General features: G+C 57.1%; 6 protein-coding genes across 10 annotated transcripts; 3 read left to right on the top strand and 3 right to left on the bottom strand.

Annotated features, from left to right (window-relative positions):
• Positions 1–93: 93 nt before the first annotated feature.
• On the top strand, positions 94–3,784 carry asah2 (N-acylsphingosine amidohydrolase 2). 2 transcript variants are annotated; one of them, XM_061264556.1, is made up of 20 exons: positions 94–325; positions 394–482; positions 585–728; positions 792–968; positions 1,033–1,160; positions 1,225–1,302; positions 1,365–1,485; positions 1,569–1,694; positions 1,756–1,842; positions 1,912–2,016; positions 2,086–2,167; positions 2,228–2,343; positions 2,415–2,509; positions 2,586–2,625; positions 2,707–2,805; positions 2,862–2,957; positions 3,030–3,179; positions 3,243–3,299; positions 3,406–3,497; positions 3,557–3,784. In XM_061264556.1, the coding sequence occupies exons 1-20, from the start codon at positions 202–204 to the stop codon at positions 3,753–3,755; spliced, it is 2,205 nt and encodes a 734-aa protein (XP_061120540.1). In that variant the 5' UTR covers positions 94–201; the 3' UTR covers positions 3,756–3,784. The 2 variants fall into 2 exon arrangements, with proteins under 2 accessions (XP_061120540.1, XP_061120539.1); XM_061264555.1 differs by having other exon boundaries at positions 2,086–2,343.
• Positions 3,785–4,049: 265 nt separating this feature from the next.
• Positions 4,050–10,760, top strand: acsf2 (acyl-CoA synthetase family member 2). 2 transcript variants are annotated; one of them, XM_061304831.1, is made up of 17 exons: positions 4,050–4,256; positions 4,802–4,997; positions 5,086–5,214; positions 5,283–5,336; positions 5,448–5,566; positions 5,628–5,787; positions 5,862–5,957; positions 6,032–6,183; positions 6,267–6,358; positions 6,451–6,527; positions 8,292–9,107; positions 9,425–9,532; positions 9,629–9,780; positions 9,851–9,992; positions 10,056–10,166; positions 10,263–10,331; positions 10,409–10,760. In XM_061304831.1, exons 1-17 carry the CDS (start codon positions 4,156–4,158, stop codon positions 10,499–10,501), a joined length of 2,667 nt encoding a protein of 888 aa, XP_061160815.1. In that variant the 5' UTR covers positions 4,050–4,155; the 3' UTR covers positions 10,502–10,760. The 2 variants fall into 2 exon arrangements, with proteins under 2 accessions (XP_061160815.1, XP_061160816.1); XM_061304832.1 differs by lacking the exon at positions 8,292–9,107 and having other exon boundaries at positions 4,058–4,256.
• On the bottom strand, positions 6,600–7,857 carry LOC133171447 (chondroadherin-like). Its single transcript, XM_061304837.1, has 2 exons — positions 7,489–7,857; positions 6,600–7,393 (listed from the first exon to the last, which is right to left on the bottom strand). The coding sequence occupies exons 1-2, from the start codon at positions 7,749–7,751 to the stop codon at positions 7,249–7,251; spliced, it is 408 nt and encodes a 135-aa protein (XP_061160821.1). The 5' UTR covers positions 7,752–7,857; the 3' UTR covers positions 6,600–7,248.
• a1cf (apobec1 complementation factor) lies at positions 10,759–14,695 on the bottom strand. Of its 3 annotated transcripts, none has more exons than XM_061304833.1 (13): positions 14,599–14,695; positions 13,865–14,013; positions 13,658–13,792; positions 13,442–13,572; positions 13,132–13,370; positions 12,900–13,064; positions 12,738–12,835; positions 12,501–12,656; positions 12,263–12,410; positions 11,721–11,944; positions 11,447–11,583; positions 11,146–11,279; positions 10,759–11,054 (listed from the first exon to the last, which is right to left on the bottom strand). In XM_061304833.1, exons 2-13 carry the CDS (start codon positions 13,964–13,966, stop codon positions 10,918–10,920), a joined length of 1,806 nt encoding a protein of 601 aa, XP_061160817.1. In that variant the 5' UTR covers positions 13,967–14,013; positions 14,599–14,695; the 3' UTR covers positions 10,759–10,917. The 3 variants fall into 3 exon arrangements, with proteins under 3 accessions (XP_061160817.1, XP_061160818.1, XP_061160820.1); XM_061304834.1 differs by having other exon boundaries at positions 11,721–11,920; XM_061304836.1 differs by having other exon boundaries at positions 10,916–11,054; positions 11,136–11,279.
• A 721-nt stretch (positions 14,696–15,416) lies between these two features.
• Positions 15,417–21,896, top strand: LOC133171444 (wings apart-like protein homolog). The gene is made up of 20 exons (XM_061304830.1): positions 15,417–15,897; positions 16,477–16,940; positions 17,016–17,295; positions 17,496–17,818; positions 17,970–18,133; positions 18,191–18,286; positions 18,361–18,534; positions 18,605–18,741; positions 18,826–18,937; positions 19,046–19,285; positions 19,365–19,476; positions 19,538–19,635; positions 19,701–19,777; positions 20,025–20,176; positions 20,268–20,383; positions 20,463–20,639; positions 20,712–20,925; positions 20,993–21,081; positions 21,152–21,247; positions 21,331–21,896. Exons 2-20 carry the CDS (start codon positions 16,499–16,501, stop codon positions 21,394–21,396), a joined length of 3,165 nt encoding a protein of 1,054 aa, XP_061160814.1. The 5' UTR covers positions 15,417–15,897; positions 16,477–16,498; the 3' UTR covers positions 21,397–21,896.
• A 420-nt stretch (positions 21,897–22,316) lies between these two features.
• Positions 22,317–22,904, bottom strand: LOC133143153 (transcription factor Atoh1-like). Its single transcript, XM_061264945.1, has one exon. The coding sequence runs from the start codon at positions 22,902–22,904 to the stop codon at positions 22,317–22,319; it is 588 nt and encodes a 195-aa protein (XP_061120929.1).
• Between the last annotated feature and the right edge of the window lie 1,315 nt (positions 22,905–24,219).

Below are 24,219 nucleotides of genomic sequence, written 5' to 3'. Positions count from 1 at the left end.
GTGAACTTTGCTTCAGAAGCGTTCGATAACGCCGCCAAAGGTCCGTCGCTGACCGAGCCTCCCTCCATTCACGCGCGACTTGCGCTCCTCTCGACCGTCGTCGTCTCCTCTTGTTTGCTTTTACAATTTGTGTGTCCTTTTTGTAGAGACTTCCAAGCGAAAGCTAGCCGTGTTATTTTTCTGTCCCAGTTTGCCAACAAGATGGCCGCCAGGAAGCGTTTCACACTTTCCGCTCTGGAGGTGACGCTGACCGTCCTCTTTGTGGTCATGACGACCGTCAGCGTCACTCTGATCACCATGACGGCCACCCGCGGCGCGACCACCTGTGAGGACGCGCCGACACGCCGAAGGCGGCGCTGCGGCCTTCTGTCAACATTTGTGTGCTTGTGCCAGGTCTCGGCCCGACTCCGGACCCGAAGCCGTCTTACCTGATCGGAGTGGGACGCGCCGATTGCACCGGACCCCCGGCTGAACTTCCTCTGGTCGCTTGATGACTCTCTACATCGGCAACACTGGCCGAGGTGCCTCAGGCCGTGCACGGCTCATGCGCGTGTGTGTGTGTGTGTGTGTGTGTGCACGTGTAGATGGGCTACGCCAACCCTCAGCAGACGGCTGCGGGAATTCACACCCGTTTGTTCAGTCGCGCCTTCATCATCAACGACGGTCGCCGCCGAGTCCTCTTTGTCACGGTGGACGTGGGAATGATCTCGCAGAGGCTCAGGTTGGAGGTAAGCACGCAGCTGAGCCGGTGCGGCTTCATCGGCGTGATGTCACGTCCGTCCCGTGAGCAGGTCCTGAAGGCCCTGCAAGCCAAATACGGCAACCAGTATCGGCAAGACAACGTGGTGCTGAGCGGCACGCACACGCACTCGGGGCCGGCCGGGTACTTTCAGTACACGCTTTTCATGATCAGCAGCAAAGGTTACCTCAAGTCATCGGTGCAGCCGCTCGTCAAAGGCATCGTCAAGGTCCGTCTGCGCTTGAACCGTTCCGGCGATCAAAGTCGGCGTATTCATTCACGCTCTGTTCCAGAGTGTCGAGCGAGCCCACAGCACGCTGCGGCCGGGACGGATCTACAAGAATCGAGGACGCGTGGATGCCAGCAGCGTCAACCGAAGCCCTCATTCTTACCGCAACAACCCGCAGGAGGAGCAAAACAGGTCAGCGCGCCCGGCGAGTCATCGGGCCGGCGGCCGTCACCGACTCCCACGCCCCTCCCTTTAGGTATGACGACAACGTGGACAAAGACATGGTGCTTCTCAAGTTTACCGATCTGGACGGGGATGGCATCGGCGTGCTTGGGTAAGCTTAGCGATATGGGAGCCGGGCTGGGCGGGCCCGCACTAACTCCAGCTTCCCTGCAGCTGGTTCGCGGTGCACGCAGTCAGCATGAAGACCACCAATCGTCTGGTGAGCAGCGACAACATGGGCTATGCAGCCTACCTGATGGAGAAGCACAAGAACCCCGCCGCGCTCCCCGGACAGGTAGGTGACTGACGCCAACTCAACAACTTTGATCTCCTGAATCGGGCCCTCAACCTGTCTGTGTGCATGTGTGTGTCTCTCAGGCAGCTTTTGTGGCTGCTTTCTCCTCCAGTAACCTTGGTGACGTGACTCCGAACATTGAAGGCCCTCACTGCGTCAACTCTGGACTGGCCTGTGACTACTTGAACAGCTCGTGTCCTGACGGAGGGGTAAACACGCACGCATCCACGCACCCACACACAGATGACAGGAAGTATGTGTACGTTTCAGACAAAGGAGTGCCAAGCGTTTGGACCCGGGGAAGACATGTTTGACAGCACCAGTATCATCGCCCATAACATCTTCACGAAGGCCAAGGTGTCTGCTCGTGCGGATAATGCAATAATGTCAAGTATCCGGTTGCAGCCTGTGCGTGTGCGTCCGCAGGAACTTTACGCCAGCGCGGTGGACCAAGTGACGGGCTCGGTTTATTCGGCTCATCAGTGGGTCAACATGACGGACGTCACGGTCGACATCAATGCCACGCACGCGGTCAGCGCGCACGCCTGGCGCATACACGCTCGCTCGCGTTGTGTCTCATTTTGCTCCTGTGTTGTGCAGGTGAGGACGTGCAAGCCAGCGCTGGGTCACAGTTTTGCTGCAGGAACCACAGATGGAGGAGGAGACCTCAACTTCACCCAAGGTTCTACATGGACCTTGACATACGTTTGGACACTACATGTTTACTTGTTGCACATGGTAGGTGCGGTGGAGGGCGACCCGTTTTGGGACGGCATCCGAGACGCCCTGCTGGGTGAGCCATCCAACCAAACGCAGGAATGTCACTGGCCCAAGCCCATCCTGTTCAGCACCGGAGAGGTGAGCGCAACTCTGCCCGCTTTCCCACAAATGGAAAACAAATGCTCAACGGGCTGCCTGCCTGCCTGTAGATGAACTGGCCGTTGCCGTGGCACCCAGAAATTGTTGATGTGCAGATCTTCACTGTTGGATCTCTAGCGGTTGTTGCTGTTCCTGGAGAGATGACGTAAGACACACACACGCACTCATACATTGTGATGCAATGCATGACCATGATGACGATGTGTGCACGTGTGTGACAGCACCATGGCAGGCAGAAGGCTCAGAGAAGCCGTTAAACAGGTCAGTGTACACACACACACACACACACACACACACGCACACAGTTTGTGTATAACTGTTTACTACACGCGTGTGCATCAGGAGCTTCAGCGAGGCGAGGCCTTCTCAGACGCAGACGTGGTGATCGCCGGTCTGAGCAACGTGTACACGCACTACATCAGCACCTACGAGGAGTACCAGGTACACACGCATGCACGCACGACGGATGATAACAATGATAGAGGCACCTTGTCTAGGTTCAGAGGTACGAGGGCGCGTCCACCATCTACGGCCCGCACACGCTCAGCGCCTACATCCTGAAATTCAGCCACTTGGCACGCGCCATCGCTCAGGTAAAACTAGCACAGAAGAGCACCTTTGCCACGGCGGCGGCAGGCTGACCAAGTCGTGATGTCATCACGCAGGACCGACTTGGCACGCTTGCCCCGGGTCCGCCTCCTCCGTTCTTCCAGAAGAATCTTTTCAACCTGCTACCCGCGGCGACACTTGACAGGAAACCGGACAACAGCAGCTTTGGAGATGTCCTGGAGGAGGTCCTCCCTGTCTACAGACGGGTAGGAGACACGCACGCCATGGCTCAAGGCTAATCTTAACGGCGGGCGGGCTTTGGGTTCCAGGGCGACGTAGTGTCCGTCACCTTTGTGGCAGGAAATCCCCGACACTCAGGAGACGTGGTGAGGAAGCTCTCGTTGTTCTTTCTGCTCGGTGTGCCTCCCTTGCTCGCCGGCTTCTGTTTCTGCGTCTGACTATGAGCTCATTCCCGCTCCCGTCGCATATCAGAGGGATCGAAGCTTTGTCGCGGTGGAGATGCAGGATGACGCTGGCGCCGACAGATGGACGTTGGTCCATACTGACGCCTCGTGGGAGACCAGGTGCGTACGCAGGCAGGCGCGTGTCGGCGGGGACGAGGCTGACCCAACGCCGTCCGCAGGTTCCTCTGGGTGAAAGGCTCAGAGCGGCGGAGCAACGCCACAGTGGAGTGGCGCATCCCGGCCGACGCCCCTGCCGCTTCCTACAGGATCAAACACTTTGGCCACTACAAGAGCATGAAAGGCCTGCGACCGCTCATCACACCCTACCAGGGCATGTCCCGCGTCTTTCGGGTCATCGACAGCTTCTACTCCGAGTGATCGGCGCTTGTGACTTGCTGCTCCTTTGCGCCAATAAAATTCTGTTATATAAAGAATTAAAAGGCCTTCTCGTGTTGATATTTTGTTGTCGTCTTGCAAAAGATGAGAGGCACATAAAGGAAGAGGAGGAGTCAGAAGTTCAAACATGAAGACACCAAGAGCCCAAAGGTCAGCAGAGGGGCTGTGACCTTTGTCAAGGATGACCTCAGGGGCTATTTTCGTCTTCACTTTCCAAGCTTGTGCAAAAAGTTTGCGAGACATTTAAATCAACCGAAAGCAGCCCACTCGCACCACCTGCTGGCCGGTGTCACCGGAACTGCCGCTTCAGGGTTCTGTTTTGTCCGCACTCGCTCGCCCGCTCTTGCTCTCTTATGCTTTTTTTTTTTTGCAGGCAGCCAACATGATTGCAAACATCGTGTCCCGGAGGGTTTTGCTCGGGAATGCCGTCGCTTGCTGCACGGGGAAACGTGCACGCTCATGGCCGCTTGCCTCCACCAGTCGGTGAGTTTTTGCGCTAAAATAAGACACGAAACCGAGGACAAAAAGTCCCGAGCGTCATAGTATGCGGGTACGTGTGCAGTTGGAATGTTTCCTTCCTGCAACTCCACACCCGCATTCCAAAATCTTTCTTTGGAACTCTGCGGAGGACCGACGACCGTCTTTGTCCAGGGGCGCAAATGGGATTTGGGAAATGGGGTGGACGCGGGACCACACACACACAGAAAAATCTGTTGTAGATTTCCTATTTGAATAAATAATCTCATTTGATGGAATTTATTTGTTTACTACGGCACTAATTCACCAAAAGCTACCCTCAAAATTGTGTATAAACAAAAGCAAATTTTCATAAACCCAAGTGTTGAATGAAATATTGTGTGAGGATTCTCCATCTTGATTTAGTATGACGACAAAGTGGCATGTTTTGGCCACGGGCGGTATAGTCTGGTCTGAGAGAAAACTATGTGATTGAGCTTTGTTTTTCCACTTCATAGCCAATATTTTGGAGAGTAAACGTGACGTAGCGCGTGCGGCTGTTGCGGTTGCAGCGGCATCCACGTGGACGCGCCCCCGGTGATTCCCACGCTGACGAGCAGTTACGCTCACGGCACGTCGTCCTTCTCTTTGCTCAACGCCACGGTGGGCGAGGCGCTGGTCCGGGCGGCCGACACCTGGCCCGACCGGGAGGCCGTCATCTTTGTGCAGGACGGCGTGCGCAAGACCTTCGGCGACTTCAACCAGGACGTGAGTGGACCCACCGCTTTGGAAGCTTTATGACGTGAGCTAAGTGAGCTCGCTACTTTTGGGCCGGTTCTCCGCTTTGCCCTTGCAGGTGGAGCGGGCCGCCTCCGGCCTTCTGGCCGTGGGCTTGCGTCCGGGTGAGCGCCTGGGTATTTGGGGGCCCAATACGTACGAGTGGCTGCTGATGCAGTTCGCCACGGCCAAAGCGGGCATCATCATGGTGGGTGCGCTACGGAGGCCTCCTTCCTGTCGCCTCGCTCAACCTTTGTCCCTTGGCACGCGCCGCAGGTGTCCGTTAACCCGGCCTATCAGCTGGAGGAGGCGGAGTTTGCCCTCAGGAAGGTGTGCCACAGCCGACAAGAAAGACACAGTCTGCACGTGCACGGTGCTTCCTTTCAGCACGAGCTTTCTACAAGCCGACTGATTTGGGCGCATGTATGTGCGTGCGTGCAGGTGGGCTGCAAGGCGGTGGTGTGCCCGGAGGCCTTCAAGACCCAAAAGTACTGTGAAATGTTGCGGCTCATCTGCCCAGAGATGGCCACGTGCCCCGCCGGAGACATCCGCAGCAGCCGGTATGAGCGACGGGTCGGGCCGAGCAATGGCAACGTGTGACTCCGCTCGCCTTCTCGGCAGGCTGCCCGATCTGCGCTGTGTGATCGTGCTGGACGGCGGCCGCCATCCCGGAGCCTTCAGCCTAGACCAGGTGCTGCAGGCGGGCGATGGGCGCTCCCTGCGTCAACTGCACGAGCTCCGACTGTCCTGCGATGACCCCATTAACATCCAGTTTACCTCGGTAAGGCGCATGCGTGCGCAACCGCCCACCCGCTGCCGTGGAAAATGTGCGACGACGGTATGCGTTGCCCGCAGGGAACGACAGGGCAACCCAAAGGAGCCACACTGACGCATCACAACGTAGTCAACAACGCTTTCTTTGTGGGCAAGCGTGTGGGCTTCGACTGGCAGGTGAGAGGCCGCTCGCTCGGCCGGCGCCCGCTCGGCAGCGCCGAATTGACCTTGCCCCCGTCTGTCGGCCGCAGCCCTCCACGCGAGTGTGCGTGCCCGTGCCGCTCTACCACTGCTTCGGCTCGGTGGGCGGCGGCATCTGCATGGCCGTCCACGGCATCTCGCTGGTTTTCCCTTCGCCCTGGTACAGCAGCAAAGACAACCTGGACGCCATGCAGAAGGAGAAGTAAGACAAAGCGCCAACATGGCTCCGAGATGTTTTTTACTCCTCGGAGGACTGACAAAATCATTTCTCAATGTGTCTTGCAGGTGCACCTTTGTGTACGGGACGCCCACCATGTACGTGGACATGACCAGTCAGCCCGACGTGCACAAGTATGACCTATCGTCTGTGGTTGGAGGTGAGCGGACGGCGGAATTATTTTTTTTCTCCCCCATCTGTGCAGCGCCCTTTTCAAATGTTGGTGGTGTTGTGGTTGCCTTGTTGTTGCAGGCCTCATCGCAGGCTCGCCGTGCCCTCCCGAGCTGGTCAAACGCATCATCTCCACCATGGGCATCAAGGAAATCACGGTGAGTGAGGCGGCACCTTTTTCAAATTGTGTGCAATTTGTCATATATCCGCTAGAGGGAGACAAAGTGCAGCTAGTTTGACAAAGGAATGTTTTTTGACATGCGGAATGAGCAAAGTGGGCAAAGGTGGTGATTTTTTTTTTTTTTATTGAGGCGTTGAGCGGAATTAGCGATGTGATGCTGGTGCCAACGTGAAGCTCAGGCAGGACGTGTGGGAAGGCGTTGGCGTTAGTAAACAAGCCGGGGGGGGGGGGGGGGGGCATCCTTTGGGGGAGCCTGTGTTGTTTGTCACCTGGGCCGGAGCGCATGGAAAGGTTCAGTTGTCGTGGGGCCGATGTCAAACGGGAAAAACAAATCCGTCTGGCAGAAAGTCAGTGGAAGCCGTGCACGTGTGCCAGTTCCAGTCTGGAGCGTCACCCTACCGTGGCAAAAATCAGCCAAGTCGTGTCCAGTTCAGTCTGGTCCAGTCAAGTCGTGCTCCGGCTAAGCCAAAGTGGGCCACTTTGCAGCCGCTCTGCAGGCGACGCTTGCCAATTACGTTGTTTCCCTTGAATAAGTCCATTATTTTTTTCTTCCAATTGGAAAACATTTCTTTTCATTCCTGTCGCTGCAAACGGGACATTAATGGGGAATCGTCAGCGGTTTGGTCTGAAACCCTCAAAAAGGGGAAGGCCAATAAATGCAAATTGCTCCCTGGCAAACCCCCCCCCTTTCCTGCCACTCAGTGGCGTGCGGCCGCCTTGTTTCTTTTGGGCTTGAGCCGGCAGGCGGCAAAGGCGGTGCTGTCTCGCACCCGTTTGCCTCTTTGCGCCGGCGGCGAGGCGCACACGGCGTCCGCTGTCTTACGACTGTTTGCGTCCATCCACCTAGATAGGAAAAGAGCAACGAGGGCTTGCTTAAGAAACTCAGAGCGGTGGCCAGTGCCAGTGAACTTGTGGTGGGCCGACAAGGGTCATGCTACCTGCGCAGCGGCGCCAGCTGGCAGGTGCAGCTCCAAGGGTTGTTGGCCACGGTCAAGTTGGCCACCCGAGACAAGTCCAGCGTGCGGGGGAGCCAGCGCAGCTTGTTGTTGCTGACGTCCAGCTGGGTCAGCGCTGTTACGCCGGCGAACGCCTCCTCCGACATCTGAAACGAGCGTTTTCTGCTCAAGTGAGTGCGCAGGGGAACCTCACGGGTGTCGGCGAGCGTAGGAAGCTCGCTGACGGCCTGAAAGGCTCCTCTCATTCTGTGTCAATATCGGCGCGCACAGACAGACGGACGCGAAAAGCTTCGTGCAGGTGCGACACTTGGAAATTTCCACTTGGGACAAGCCCAAGCGACAAAAACACACAAGGACCTGCCCAGTCCCGCCCCCGCTCCGCCTCCCGCAGATGAGCTGTTAGGGAGGCGCGCAAAGAGGCGTCTGTGCATCGGAGACACATACAAACACACTCTGTTTACCTGCTTCGGCAAAGTCGCAATGGTTGCATAACCGCTTGAGCTTTTTCCACGCTCGCTCCCTACCTCCCTCCCTCCCTCTATATTTTTCAAATGTCCACATAGAAAGCTAAAAAGATGTTCTACGATTCCACTTTTCTCTGTACTACAGCTAACGATTGTTATCATGTAAACAGAGTGTTTTGTTTACAAAGCCAGTCAGGCGCCACATGCGCAATGTTGGATGGCGGACCACCTCCTGTTTCCATCAAGGCCCTTTCCCTAAAGAGGCAGGGGCGGGCCTACGGTGGGCGAGCTGGGCTCATGGCCCCCACTGACCTTTTCCAGGCCCATGCCGTCCAGCTGGAGCCTCTCCAGGTAGCGGCCGAAAGAGCTGTAGGCGCGCTCGGGGATGCTCTTCATGGGGTTCCCGCCCAAGGCCAGCTCCTCCACCACGCGCAGCTTGCTCAAGGCAGCAGCGGGGTAGACGGCCAGCTGGTTGCGCTCCAGGTGCAGCGCGGCCAGGTTCTCCACATCGTCCAGGGATCCGGCGTGGAGCGTGCTCAGCTGGTTGCTGCTCACGTGCAGCCAGCGCAGGTCCTTGGCGCCGGCGAAGGTGCCGGGGCGGAGCTGGCGGAGCTTGTTGTCGTCCAGGCGCAGCACAAAGAGGTTGACCAGAGGCGAGAAGACGCCTTTGGCCAGCTCGCCGATGCGGTTGTGGTCCAGGTGCAGGTAGGTGAGCCGGCTCAGGTCTCGGAAGGCGTCGGGCTGGATGCTGGCGATCTGGTTGTGCGAAAGGTACAGGTACACCAGCTGGCTCAGGCCCTTGAAGGCGTTGGCCGCGAGCTGGCGCAGCTGGCAGTGCTGCATGTGCAGCGACACCAGGCCGCCGCTGTCGGCGAAGGCGGCGCCCGGAACGCCGCCCAGCGGGTTCCTCTGCAAGTTGAGCAGCCGTGTGGACGCCGACACGCGTGGGATCTTCTTGAGGCCCGCGCCCTCGCAGATGACGTGCTGCAGGTCGCCATGGCAGTGGCACGGGCTCGGGCACTGGCCGGGTGCAGCCCCGGCCGTCGGGAAGCTCGCCAGCAGCAGCAGCAGCAGGCAGCTCACGCGCCGCATCTCGTCCTCGGACTGAGCCGCCCGACTTTGGGGCGCCGGCAAAAGGCGTGTAGGCGCCCACCTCCTCCCCCAGGGGGCTGTCCCCACTCGCCAGAACACTCGGCCCATTGACCGGGAGGGGAAAAATTAAAAAAACTAAGTCGTCCGTCCGCGAGAAGAGGAAGTTTGCCTGCCCGCTGGCGGCTGAGCCTTTGAGCCATAATCGCCCGCGCGTGTTTCAAACATTCCTTGGGCCAAGGGAGCGCTTGCGTAAGGAATGTGCCACTCGCTCGAGGCTTTTGCCACGTTGTCGGGAATGCCGCCGCCTGTCTGATGTTGCCGCCGAAGGCCCTCCCCGCTAACCCGTGACCCGTGATTGACAGATCGGATACGGCACCACGGAAAACAGTCCCGTCACCTTTTGTGGCTCGCCATTGGACAACATGGACAGGAAGTGCAACACGGTCGGTTACATCATAGACCATACGGAGGTGCGTTCTTCCATTCCATCCAGTCCTGACGGCCAATAGCGCGCCAATGTGACCGAACGCGGTGTGTGACGTGTAAGGTGGCGGGTGTGTCCGCAGGCCAAAATCATCAACCCCTCCAACGGGCAGCTGCTTCCGTTGGGATCTTCCGGTGAGATCCTGATCCGAGGCTACTGCGTCATGTTGGGCTACTGGAACGACCCGGACAAGACCCGCGAGTGCATCGGCGAAGACGGCTGGTACAAGACCGGGTGAGTCGGCGCGCCAGCGGGATGGCCGCCGTGGGTCGTACTTGATGGACGCGTCTGCCTGCTTCCTCAGGGACATCGGCAGCTTGGATGCGTTCGGCTACTGTCGCATCGAAGGCCGCATCAAGGACCTCATCATCCGAGGAGGCGAAAACGTCTACCCTGCCGAGATCGAGCAGTTCTTGCACACGCACCCCAAAGTCAATGAAGTGCAGGTCAGCTCCACGCACGCCGGCGCCTAGGCTCTGCGACATTCTCATGCCTGGCATGTGTGGCAGGTGGTGGGCGTGGCGGACGCCCGCATGGGCGAGGAGATTTGCGCATGCATCAAAGTGAAGGATGAGCAGGAGTTGAGCCAAGAGGACGTCAAGGCTTTCTGCAAGGGGAAGGTTAGATTCACGGCCGTCAGTCTCGGCTAGCGTTAGCGCGAGCGAAGTAGCGGATGTGCATGACTGTACGCCAGTGACCTTTTTGTCTATGTGCAGATTTCTCACTTCAAGATTCCTCGCTACGTCATGTTTGTCAGCAGCTTTCCGCTAACCGTCACCGGAAAGGTAAGACGCCGCGACCCGTCAGAAGGAAGCGAACCGCTGCGGTCGGCACCTGAGCGGGCGGCTGTTTCCCGTTTCAGGTCCAGAAGCACCAACTCCGCCAGGAGGCGGAGGAGCGACTGGGACTCGCCGAGGCCGTGGCGTCCGCCCGTTCCGATGACACCTCAGCGTGACGGCTGTCCGTCGTCGTTGCCATTAGAGAATGAAAGATGAATGACACTCTCCGACGTGGCAAAGTCGCTCATTCGGACCCCCATCGGTCATTTGTCAGCTGTCACCTGACGAAAATGAGCTGGTCGGCCGCCAGTCACCCACTGCTCCTCCCCTCGTTGCCCCTACCTGTCTGTCCCGACTCAGCCATGTTTGTTTGCGGATGGAACACAGGAGCCGGCTTGTGTGCTGCGCTATCAAAATAAAGCTTTAATACTGTCAGGGTGAAGGCGAGCAGCGAGCCCATCGTGGGAGCAAAATGTAAACGTCCCGTGCGTGTGGATTAAGACCAAAAGGAGGGAAAATGGCGGCCGGCTGAAAACGGCGTCCGAGGTGGAGACCGTTCTGTGCCTTCTCAGTAAAAGCGGCCCGGGAGCTCTTAGAACACACCGTAGGCGTCGCCGTGTCGCGTGGCCACGGCGTAGGCGGGGTAGGTCTCGTAGGCGGCGTACGCGGCCACCCCAGCGACGCCGTCCTGCTTCACGCCCCCCGGCGCCGGAGCGGCCAAAGCGTAACCTAGAAGAAACAGACAAGGAAGGCGCCTTCAGTCCCGGCAGCCGGCGGGTCCGGCGCTTGCGGCTGGCGTGGCCTACGGACCTTCACATACCTGGGAAGGCCACCGTGGTGAGGGTGGCGTCGGGGCCCTCCGCGGCCAGCCCCAGTGTGTGCAGCGTGTGCTCAGCCGCGTGCGCCTTGGCTTCGTCCACAGCGGCGCTCAGCTTGCTTGGCGTGAACGGGAGCCTGTTTGACACAACGTTGACTCGCATGTTGAGACACTCGAGTAAGCTGCCTATCTTCAAGTGAGGGGCGGAGCTTCGTTTAAATGTGCTCAGATAACTAATTGCAAAGGCCAAAACAAGAGGCGGCCCTCTTATTGGGCTGGACCTCAAAGGCGAGACTGCGCTCACATGTTGGGATTCTGCGTAGCCAACGCTGGGACGGTGACCTTGTAGAGGAAGAGCTGGCGCTGGTCAGGTCCGATGGCTGAGTGCAGCTGGTACACCGGCGCCCCCCAGCTGTTCTTCTCGCACAGCTCTTCCAGAACCTGCACACAGGCGTACTGGCGCTGAGTGACTGTGTGCCGCACGTGTGCTCGTGCTTCTGTGTTTGTGTGTGTCGGTAGATGACACCGGAACCAGCTTGGCGCGTGTGTTAAGCGGGACCTGCATGAGCGTCACCCACCTGCGGCGCCGGCTTGAGGGCGGCGGGTTTGAGGCCGACAGCGGCCGGCGTCATGGGCGTCAACTCCATGCCAGGCAGAAGGTCGTACAGCTTGTCGTCAGCTTGCTTGGGGGCGGCGCCCGGGCGACACGAGCCGCCAGCGCTCCCCGCTGCGTATGTAAGGTAGCCCCGCCCGCCCAGCCCACGCACCCCCGCAGCCCCTACAGGCACACTCATGTAAACTTCTACAGGAGAAACCAACCACATCGGTTCCAATCAGCCGCAATCTCACACTTAAACACGGACAGACAGACGGACAGACAGACAAGACGGCCTCCCCAGCATTCCCGTTGATTATAAACGCCTACTGGACGTTGCTGCAGCACCCTAGCCGGAATCTTTTCTGGTCCGCAAGCTTTCTGCGTCCGGCGTGCTAGCGCAAATTAACAACTGACCGAATGACGGATGGAGTTTTGCTGCCATCCAAAATATGTGCCAATCGTCCAGTAGTCGTCGTTTGATTGACAGTGCAAACGTGAAGCGGAGTAAAGGGGACCTCTGACCTCGAACCGACGGCGTCCTCATCACGCCGCGACTTGCGAAGTGACCTTTGGCGGCCGGGAAGCGGAAGTGGGCTGGGGCGGCAGCGGCATACGCGTGCGGTGCGTAGAACACCGGCGCCCCCAGGTACGCCACGGTGGGGTCGTACACCTGACCGTGACACAAAATAGTCAACTCGCCCAAAGTTTCAAACACCCTGGAGGTCAGCTGGCCCAACCAGTGGTTTGTCTGTTGCGGCACCTGGCCCAGGGCAAGGGCAGTGTAGTCGTCCTGCGGCGGCGGAGCCCCTCGGCCTCCTCGACCTCCTCGACCTCCCGTCCCTCGCGTGTAGCGCACGTAGCTGTCCTTGTCCACCGGCTTGGCCAGCGTCACCTCCATCGCCGATCCATCCAACACCTGGGCCAGCATACGCGGGGCTGCCTGAGTGCCATCGTTGTCGCGTATGCGCGCGCGGGCGTGTGTTTGCGTGCATGTGACCTTCCCGTTGAGGGCTTTCATAGCGTTAATGGCGTCGTCACGGTGCGTGAAGTGGACAAAGGCGTAGTCTCGGATCTTCTTCACTCGCTCCACCGCACCTGCAGCACACGCCAGTCAGGCTCGCTGGGCTGCCTGGGGGCACTGCCGCCGGCTGGTGCCCACCTGCTTTGATGGCATTGAACTCCTTGTGGATGTTCTCCTCACTGGTGTGCAGCATGAGATTCCTGACATAGAGGATCTTGACGGCGGCCATGACGTCCTCATCCACCTCCACCTCAGGCTCGGCCCAGTCCACCGCAATGGCGTGACCCCACAGCTGGATGCGGCCTGCCGGGATGCGGGACGTGACGGCTGCCAGGTGAGCCGCCGGCGTCTAGCGCCCGCGATGGCTCACCTGGCAGCAGTTTGCGACGCGCCATGGCCGCCGCCCGGTGGCTGTCGTACTCTACGAAGGCGAAGCCCCGGTTTTTGGATTTGTCTGCCGCGCTGGGATAGACGATGACGTCCACGGCTCCTTCGGTCACCTTGCGCATCTCGGCTAGGATCTCCTCCCGCTTTTTGCTCTTGGGGATGCCGCCCACAAACAGTCGGCAGTTGTCCACGCTGGCGCACACGCCCAGCAGGCGGCCGCCCCTGCCGGAAGGCGGAGAGCCCAATCAGACGGGGAGCCCTGGAGCGTTGCCCCCCCTCGCCCGCTCGCCCACCTGATCTCGTAGTTGTTGAGCTGCTTGGTGGCCGCTCGCGCCTCCTGTTTGTTGCCAAAGGTGACGAAGGCGTAGCCGCGGTTGTTGCCGTTGAAGTCCATCATCATCCTCACCTCAAAGATCCGACCGAACTCGTGCCAGAACACCAGAACCATGGTTAGCTGGGCGTGCCACGCATGCCATGCTTTGTCCCACGCAGGACGGCGACGTTGTCACCTTCTCGCAGAGCGGTACGAGCTCGTCCTCAAAGAGATCTCGCGGGAGTTTCCCCACAAAGATTTCGCTTCCTCTTTCTGGGGGGGGCCCGTCCCAGCCGGGCGGGGGCCCGCCGTACCGCCGCTGGCCGTTCTCCTGTCGGATGTCGGAGCGCCTTAGCACGTTTGCGCCAATGGGCGTTAGTTGGACACGGACACACCCCTTTACCTGCTGGAGGCGGTACCCCGTCCTCTGCACCAGTGCCCTTAGCCCCGCCTCCTTCTGCGCTCCCGCTAGTCCCTCCCCCCCTGCCTTCTGATTGGTTTCCATTGGCTTTGATTGACAGCTTGACAAATCAAGGAAATTAGCAGAGCTCACTGCAGGACGAAGACCGGGGGGAGAAAGGTTAGCTGGCTGCAGGTCAAATGGCTGTGTGTGTGCGTGCGTGTTTGTGCATGTGTGTGTGTCAAGTCATGGGAAGAAACAGGTCACGTCACCTCGTGATGACCAATCAGTTGCGTTTGCGCAGAGGCGTCACTCATGCTCTCGTTTCTGGTTGAAATTACTTGCAAAACTTTAGATCGTTTATAATCAGTTACAATAATGACAATGAGATTGATAATTGAGTTTTCCCCCCCAGAGGACTGGGAAAGGTTTTCTTATTTTTAACAATGATTTGCTTATCTGTAATGTGTTTCAACTCGTCACAGCAGCAAAAGTAGTTTTGAAAGTTTTTTGGAATAATCGTAATGATGATCGGGTAACATGTGAATCGGCCTCATGATAGCGCACACTTAGCATGTTAGCACCGAGCCACTGCACACATTCGTTTCACCGCCTCTGTTTGTTCTCACGGAACCAAATGAAGCCTTTCCATCCATTTCTACATCACCAAATGTAACAAAGCTGATGTTTGTATCTTATGATGTTTTCTTTTGGAAGGAAAAAAAAACAAAACTTACCTGAGCAATTTCAGAGATCACCTCCCTCCACTCAGACCTGTGTCATTCTGACCACTCTATGCATGCGTGCGTGCGTGCGCGCCTTTCCGCGTGTGTGTGTGTGTGTGTGTGTGTGTGTGTGTGTGTGTGTGTGTGTGCGTGCGTGCGGGCGCGTGTGTGAGAGAGCGAGAGTGAGATCACATCATATCAAACTCCAAAGGTTCACTGTCTCGGTGTTAGCTTTACAAGGGTTCATTAATGTTTAACCTGCTGCTATCTGTGTGCGAACACGCGCGCACAAATACGCGCGAGCGCACACGCGCAACCAGATATGACGCTGAAGTTGGACCCACAGTTGCGCTCGCGATAATTCAGTGTCAATGTTGCTCACTGAACTTATTGATGCCATTTTTTACCGGATTTTTCATCCACCCATCCATCCATTTTCCGAACCGCTTAGTCCCCACGGGGGTCGCGGGAGTGCTGGAGCCTATCCCAGCTGTCATCGGGCAGTAGGCGGGGGACACCCTGAACCGGTTGCCAGCCAATCGCAGGCCACACAGAGACAAACAACCATTTGCACTCGCACTCACACCTAGGGACAATTTGGATCGTGATGAATCCTTTAGACTCCTCATCTTGCGGAAAGCGATGAGGCTCCTCGAAATTTGCTTTCCACCTGCTCCACCCTCGTAACTTGCGTGCAGTCATGTGGAAATGACAATTTACGAATGTCGCTCAGGCACTTAAACGCCGCATTGGTGTCTATTAAGCTCAGGGTGAGAATGCATGTACTTCCAGTTTAGTTTTCACAATAAACAAAATAAATCATTTCGCAGTATTGTTTCTCCGTGGAATTGAGCCATGTTTTCTTTCCTGGTATGAACATTTAAGAATATGTAATGATAGATAACGACCTGGTTAAATATAACAAACGCTTTGGTTCGTACTGGCTTGCTTCCTTCCCTTAATGTCTGGACAGTTTTGACGGAATTTCCGTCTTGCTGTTTAACTTGACCTAAGTCGCTCCAACAGAATGGAAGGCTTTGGTCGCCCGAGCCGGAGGAAACAATTGCGTGTGATTTAATTTGCAGAGCGGACAATTGTCCAGGCCTTCCTGCTTCCGAATGACGGCGAGCCGCTTCCGAACTTGTGTTTAGCCTTTGCAGCGTTTGACTTCGAACACGTTGGCCGCCGCCGGTGACGGTGGCTGGCCTTGTTTATGCTGCGCTTCGGATCAGCCAAGCAGGCCTCCGCTCCGGTCTGATGCCAGTTTAACGCCTCCGCTGGTTTGTTCCCATCGGCCCATTAGCTCACCAAGTAAGCTCCACAACACCCTTTTCGCATTTCTATACACATATCTATCTATGAATTTGTTTTTCAAAACAAGTGCCGGGCGGTGTAATGTGTTTTTGACGCTGCGGCCCGGAACGACGGCGTTTATTGTTAGCCGTTTGCTCGCATCAGTGCTAACGCTGAAGCTAACGATTTAGGGGCTGCTAAGAATTATACGAGTTGCCGATTAAAAGCCACTAAATCGTCGCTCATCTTGATATTTCACTCGCCCCAACAACAAGCACGAGATCGTGCCAACGGCTTCTTATTAGCTTTTGTTATGAGGCTAATGCTAGCTTTGTTTTGACTCACCAATCTGGAAGTTTCTTCATGTTTTTGAATTTGAGATGACACCACACCATTTTGTCTCTTCAAAAGACACACCAGACGTAGATTCTTAACTTGGTAGCAAGAAATCGCTCGTAAATGTTCAGAAGTGCAACAAGTGATGATCAAATTATAGGACAACAATATTGGCCATCGTTTCGAGACCTCGTGGAGCTTGCATTTGTCTCAAACCACAATGACATTTTGTCTAATCCTGCTATCTTTCTGCTTCCTTAGAAAATATGAGCCAGGTGCAACAATGACATCGAGATTTGGTAAAACCTACAGCCGCAAGGGGGGACAGGGCACGTCCAAGTTTGACGAAGTGCTGTCCACCAAGAGGGGCACCCTGAGCACAAAATGGGGCGACACCACCTTCAAGGCCAAAGTGGGCTCCAAGCGCGCCGGCGCGCCAAAGGGCTCTTTGTCTCCGGTTGCTCACAAGCGAGGCCGACTCGGCGGGGACGGCTCGGACGACCCCTTTGGCTTTGATAGTGACGACGAGTCCAAGCCGGTGTCCTCTCGTGGAGGCGGCAAGTCGTCGCCCGCCAAGGCGGAAGCCCCTCGGGTGGAGACAGTAGGGCTCAAGCCGGACTCCAGAAACCTGACCAGCTTCCGCGAAGAAGTACGCGCCTCCACGCTGGAGCCGTCATGGCCGCAGCGTCGTGCTCCCTTCTTTGACAGCAACCATGCTGGCCAAGGTAGTTAGCACCATTGTGGGCAGGGCACCTGTTTTAAAATCCCAAAGATACCTCGTGCTCATTTAGTCTTTTCAGCAGAAAAAGCGGAAAGCTCCTCGCCGTTTTGGGAGAAGCAGCACAGCTACGCCTGGTACCAGAACGCCTCAGACAGCGACCGGAAGCCTTGGGCGCAGACGGCCACACTGAAGACCTCCACCTCCATGCACAACATCACCAATCAGGCGGGCGACGTGAAGGCATGGACCGGTGAAGCCGCTCCCGCCAGCTCAACTAGCGCAGCTAGCTTTAGCGGCGCCGCCGAGCGGCCTGGTGCCGCGTGGCAGCGAAAGAGGGCCGCCGAGCAACCGTGCGACAGGTACCGAAGTTTTTATTTTTGTTTGGAAAAAAACCCAAAATGCAGTTATTTGTATACAGCTGACATTTTTGAAGCAATCGGCGCACAGCCGAAATCTAGTTTGCCCGTGCTCTTCAAATCAGGAAAATTTCCTCCAAGGCATTTTGTGACCAAGATGGCATGCGCTTGTGCTAGACTGCACTTGTTTCTCTGCTCTTTAGTCAAAACCGGTCCTCGTCAAAGAAGGGAACCAACACGGACCTGTATAACTTTGACAAAGTCGTCGCCCATCAGGAAAGCCGCGACAATGACGACGGCTCAGCCAAGTACAAACTCCGATACTTTGGTTTCGACGACACGAGCGACGACAGAGACGACAGCGACAAGAATTGTGGGCCCCGAGTCACGATGTGCCTGAAGACGGCCGCGGTCGCCGAGGAAACGCGGCCCGTGGACGTCGAGCCCGTCGGGAGCCTCCCTGCACTTGCCGGACGGGCTACTAAGCGGAGGAAAGAGCGGAGGCGGGGCGGCGCCTCCCGATCAGGTGCGGTTCCTCTGGTCCTTTCCAAAGCGTGTGGAGTCGCCATCGATGATTCCAAGTTGAACATTCTGACTTGTTCGACGCTCAGAACCCCAAGCCACTTTGACACTGCTGATCTTTGCCTGTCTTTTTTTTCCCCCCGGCGCTTAAACAGAGTGGGGCACTTGCTTGCCGGATGGCGTCGCCACCACTGATGTGTTTAGTATCTCCGGAGACGATAGCGAGACGGCGGCCGCCGGCCCTGGAAGCCCCCCACACAGCAAGCCTGCCGACAAGAACCACGACACCTGCCGGAGGATCTTCAGTGCGCAGAAGAAGGTGAGATAGAGCCGTCATGACTAAAAGTATTATCCAACAAATGTGTGTGTGTTGTAGTCTCCCACCAAAGCAGTGTACAACGCTCGCCACTGGACGTTGGAGAGCCAAGAGGAACCCATTCCGTCCTTCATGTACCGCCCGCCGGCGAATCCCGTAAGACGCCCCGCCAGCCGCCTGCAAGTGCTTCTTTCAGCCAGGTCCGACAATCTCCCCGTGACGTTCCGCAGTCGCCGCAGCCGTCAGGAGGAGCATCTGCCCACCAGGTGTCGGAAGCGCGCACAGACAACGGCGTGGTCTTCAAGGCGCCTCCTCCTCCCAAGGTCACCAAATGCGTCCACATCCCCACTGACCCCTACCAGGACAACGTCATTGCCCTCAAGTGTCGCAAGGAGCACAAGGAGGTGTGCACACTGCTGCCAGTGCGTGCACTAGCACGGCCACGCTAACATGTTGGCTCTCGGCTCAACTTAGCTGTACACGGTGGTCCAGCATGTGAAGCACTTCAACGACGTGGTGGATTTTGGCGAGAACCAGGAGTTCATTGACGACTTTGAGTATCTGGCCGCTGGCCTGAAGAGCGGCCAACCGCTGTACACACGCTGCCTCAGGTAGGACCAGGCTGCCAAGGCGCTGGTGCTGGCACTGGTGGCGCTTTCCCTTTTGGTTCACGCCGTCCGCCCGCGTGCGTGCAGTGTGATTGGCCTGGCGACGCGCTGCGCCATGCCCAGCTTCCGGATGCACCTCAGGGCGGGAGGAAAGGTGGCGCAGGTCTTCAAGACGCTCAGCGACGCCCCCCAGCACCAGGTGAGTCCCGCTGGCCAACTCGCCCGTGACTTTGAAAAGTTGAGCTCCTTCATTCCAGTGGCGTTTCTATTTTTTTGACCGAGCGCTCGCTTTGCTTGCGTCGCACAGAACCTGGCCATGTGCACCGCCTCCCTCATGTACATCCTCAGCCGCGACCGACTCAACATGGACCTGGACCCCTCGTCCCTGGACCTGATGATCCGGCTGCTGGAGCTGGAGCCGAACCACGGCGGCTGCGACGACTCTGCGTCCCAGCTGAGCGCCAGGGAGATCTGCAAGATGAAGGAAAAGATCCGCAAGCTCTGCGACACGGTGCACAACAAGCATCTAGACCTGCAGAACATCACGGTGCCATGCTCGCTCACACTCACGTACACGCTCGTCGCTTTGTCGCGCGTGTGACCTTGTCGGGTCTTCCTTCCCGCAGACGGGTCACCTGGCCATGGAGACGCTGCTCTCGTTGACGTCCAAGCGGGCGGGCGACTGGTTCAAAGAGGAGCTGCGACTCCTGGGGGGCCTGGACCACGTGGTGGACAAAGGTTTGACCCACGCTTGTCTTTGCGTGTGTTCCACACTAATAAAATGCGTGTGGCGCCACAGTGAAGGAGTGTGTGGACAACATGAAAGCGGAGGACGACGAGGACAAGCTGGTGTCGTCATTGTGGGGAGCTGAGCGATGTCTTCATGTGCTGGATAGTGTAAGCGCATGCGGCAGCCGTGTTGACACGACACAGCACGGTGCATCACGCGTGTGTGTGTTTAGGTGACGGTGCACCACGTGGAGAATAGTACCTACTTGATCGCCTACAAAGACTCAACACTCATCGTGTCCTGTGCCAAGTGAGTGACACGTACTTGAGTTTTCTGGCCTTTCCAGCGATGGTCTTCATATTGCCTCGAATGTTGATGTTGCATAACCACCCCAGCATCCGTAAAAATGCCTCTCGTTCTGATCAGGCCCATTTTTTTTTTTTTTTTATTGATTTGCCGTGATCCGACTCGGAGTCGACGACTCCACCGTGTCAAATGATTGGGGAGAAGGGAAAGTGCAAATGACGTGCTTACGCGGCGCTGCCCGCCCCCGCAGGGCGCTCCGGCACTGCGAGGCCATGATCCAGCGCTACAGCAGGGAGCTCGGCGGTGAACAGAGCGCCGGCGGTGGGCCGCTGCTGGCCAAAGCGGTGGAGAACTGCATGAGGGCCACCATCGTCGTTCTGCTCAACCTGACGCAAGACAACGGTCAGCCCACGCATGCACGCACGCAAGGATGCAGTGCAGATGCAGACACTCGTAAACGTGCACGCCTGCCCCCCCTTGTGTGTGTTGGCAGAGTGGGGCAGCACCAAGACGGGCGAGCAGGACGGCCTGATTGTGACGGCACTCAACTGCGTCCTCAGAATTCCTCAGTACTTTCCTCAGGAGAAGCGCTTCGACATGCGTGTTCTGGTGAGCACCGGTGAGATGGTTACGCTTGTGCCGCGGGAGCGTAGCTCACGTGCGTGTGCGTGTGTGTGTGTGTGGCCAGGGCCTGGGCCTACTGATCAACTTGGTGGAGTACAGCGCCAGGAACTGCTACTGCTTGACGGAAATGGAGACGGAGGGGGGTCAGGGTCCCTGCGACTCTACCGTGCTCCTCCCACCGAACCAGCAGGACCTCGTCATCGGCGACGGTCAACTGAGCGCTGTCGTTGCGCTTGTGCGGGTACGCCTCGGCGTCAACGGCGATGGCGCCGGCCCCCCCTGTTGAACCGCCGCCGTCTATGTTCCACCCCAGTTGTTCGTGCAAAGGGAGCGAGCTGCCGCCCTGGCTGAGGCGCAGACGGACGACCTCATCAAGGAGCCGGTCAAGCCAGCCGACAAGAGCGGCGAGTGGCGGGAAACGGGTGGCGAGATCCAGTGGGTGGCCAACGAGGACGTCAGGGAGGAGGATAAGGACGACAAGAAGAAGGAGGAGGAGGAGCAAAACGGCGAGCTGGACCTCAGCAAAGGTGAGCCGCCAATGAAATTGGCTCTGAGCAGCCAGCTGGTCTCTCACGGCCGACTTTTTGCTTTTAGCTCTGCAGCACGCGGGCAAGCACATGGAGGACACCATGGTGGCCTCGTACACGGCTCTGCTGCTGGGCTGCCTCTGCAAAGGAAGCCCCGTGAGTGACGCCCACCTATGGACTGCGTGCGCTAAAGCTAATGCTAACTCTTGTACTGTGTGTGCCTCAGATGAATGTGACTACTGTGAGAGAGAACCTGCCTCAGGGGGATTTCTCCATCATGACGGAGCTCCTCAGGAAGTTCCTCAACTTCATGAGCCTCACAGTAAGTTGCCCGTTCGGGGGGGGTGCATAATTATGCTGCTCTGAGCCGACTGCTGTGTCTCTAACTCTCGTCTCTCTCCGCAGTGTGACATCGGCACCACTGGACACAAGTCCATCTCCAAAGTCATCGACTATCTGGAGCACTGCTAGACGCACATGCACACACACGGTTGACCTCCAGTCAGTATTTCCACTCCTCTACAGTTTGCCCCCTCATCTCCTCTTTTGTGTGCGGTCTGTGTATCGTTTGTCATCTGGATCCCTGCCGTTTTGGGTTCACCTATTGCCAGAGCACTTGAACATGCTTCCTCTCAGTTGCGACGTTTCATTAGTACACACACACACACACACACACACACACACACACACACACACACACACACACACACAAGCACAGCCAAACGTTTACAAGAGCTTTATGGAGGAGCGTGGAGGATGTTTGTGTACATAAGTTGGCAGTGCATGATGGGAAGCGGGTGGGCGAGGAGGCTCGGACTACATTTTGCAAGTTTTTACAGCCCTTTGTTTTTTTTTTTGCGCCTCTTTCTCTCTCCCTGCGTGTTGAAAGCTTGTTAACGGGGCGCCTGCGTTTGTATGGCTCTTTGCTTACGTGTACATACTTTGAGAAGAATAAAAATTGTTACTTTTAATACCTGCCGCCGAGTTCCTTGTTGCGAGTTTCCTAAATTGCTCCTTTTCATCAGAAACAACCATTTTGTACTCATTTGTACTCACAGTGACCAATTTGGCCAAAATTGCTTGTTTTGCAACCAAACAGGCACTCAATTTGTCATTTTGTTCCAAGTCGACTCCAAACGTCTGAAAGTCCGTCATTGCAGCCCTTTTGTATTTCAAGGCACCGACAACCGCTGTACGCTATTTGGAATTTTGCTTGCAATCAAGGAGCCAGAGATAAAGCAGGGAATACAGTTTAATGAGACTATTTTAGAAAGAGAAAAAAAACATGTCAATGCAACAAATACTTCAAGCATATTAACAGGCGAGCGGGTCCGATGCCCAAGTCCAAAACTTGACAAAGAAGTGCGTCAGCAGAACCCCAAGTCCAAAAGTCACTTTGGGCTGCAGTGCTGCAAGTGTGTGTGGTCCTTGCAGAATTTGGCGGTCGTTCGTCTGGGCCCCTCTTCCCCGAGGGGCTCCCCGCGCACAGCCTCCCCATCGCTCCCTTCCTCCCATTCCGTCTCCTCCGGCGTGCCGCTGCCGCCACGCAGCAGCTCGTTGAGTGTGGCGATGTAGATCTGCGCCATCTGCAGCGTCTCTGACTTGGACAGCTTCTTGTCGCTCTGCAGCTGCGGGATGACGCTGCGCAGTCGGTCGAAGGCCACATTGAGGCCAAGCATGCGTCGCCTCTCACGGGCGTTAGCGGCCAGGCGCCTCCGCCGCTGGGTGCGCTCGATGGTGCGCATGTCCGCCGCCTGCGGGAGGCCATGGAGGAGCGTGCCCGCACCGGCTCCAAACCTCCGCTGCACGAGGGTGCACGCGGGACTGCCAGGCTCGCCCTCGGGCCTGGCGCGCTGGACCGCGTGGATCTCCGGGATGAAAGGCGTGAAGAGGCTTCTGCGCGGAGGCATCGTCGACTTTTGTCTCCTCAGCTGCATGCGGCGGCGTGTGATGAGCTTGAGGCTGGCCGGCCGCCCCATTTATGCGCCCGTGTGGCTGCCGCCCGCGTGATGGGCGTGTGCAGCTCCAGCAGCCAAAAGGCGGCCCCGCTCGGCGGGAAGTCCACTTTGGAGAGTTCATCAAAAGGGGATTAGAGGCGCGCGAGTGCACACGCACGCTCAACCTTCATTGGAAAGCCACCAAATGAAGCGATGAGCCTCGCGTGACGTCACGTCTTCCCAAACCTCACAAAGAGCATCTTGACTTTTCCCATCCTGTTGCTGTCCCAATACAAGCACATTGTCCTATACAGGAAAACACATTATGTTGTGAATATGAAAATGTGGAATTTGGACAAAAGCATTGGACATAATCCAGAGTTTCGGTCAAAAGTATCGAGACACCTACAAACTTTGTGCAAACCATTGTCTGCCCTGTTCCGGATCCCATTCGCTGTCGGGTTTGATCTGCAGTGCGAGTCTTGTGTCAATGAGCCGTTTGATTGGCTGTAATGAAGCGTAGACGTGACGCAGCAGGAGGTGTGTGTGTGTGTGTGTGTTTAGGACGGTTGTTCCTCCTGTTGGTCCCCACAGTCAAAGTATGGTGTTCCTCTGCTTTAAGGAAGATTTTCATTGTTTGTGAGCAAGAGCAAAAACACTCGTGTCCAAAGACAGCTGGGAAAGGCTCCAGTTTGTGGCCTGATGCATCGCTTACTGGAGTTTTATCAGCCTCCAGATATCCATCCGGTTTGGCCTTGGCTGAGCTCATCATGGCTGACCAGTGCCACTATTGGATGTCCAAAAAGTTTGTTCTTCGGTTTGCCCTCAAAAGACCAGTGGGAGTCTCCTAACGGGGCCTGGCCTGGCCTGGCCCCAAGCCGCTCGCTGCCTTGCTCACGATTTCACCAGGCGCTTTGATCGTCGGCCCGCGTTGGCCCGCTGCCGCCGCCAAGGCGTTGGATTGGCGAGCCCGCAAGTGTCGGCCAAAAGCCGCCCGGGGTCAACGGGTGGGCTGGGGTGTGCTCAGGGCTCCCTCCCTCCCTGCTGCTGTCTTTGTGGCCACGCTGCTCGCTTTTGAAAAGGCCGCCCGCGTAGGCTGGCACACGCCCGCGTCTAATCCCTTTGCCAAAGGACGCTCTCTCGCTTCCTGTCACTCATGGTCGCACCACGCCGCGCCCATTTTTTAATTAAACACACAAAACACCGATCAACCTCTCTTGAGTGACGCTTGGCAGCCGCCCGACCTCACTCGAGGACACAAATGCACGCGCACACACTGCTGTCGCCGAACATCCTGGAAGCAAATTTTGTTTAGATCAGTGGTGGGCCGTCAGGGCCTGCAAGACCTTCTCTACTG

This window comes from Syngnathus typhle, linkage group LG18, assembly GCF_033458585.1.
Source record: "Syngnathus typhle isolate RoL2023-S1 ecotype Sweden linkage group LG18, RoL_Styp_1.0, whole genome shotgun sequence".
NCBI classification, from domain to species: domain Eukaryota; kingdom Metazoa; phylum Chordata; class Actinopteri; order Syngnathiformes; family Syngnathidae; genus Syngnathus; species Syngnathus typhle.
The sequence above is the reverse complement of the archived record's forward strand: the minus strand, read 5'-3'. Positions and strand labels throughout refer to the sequence as shown.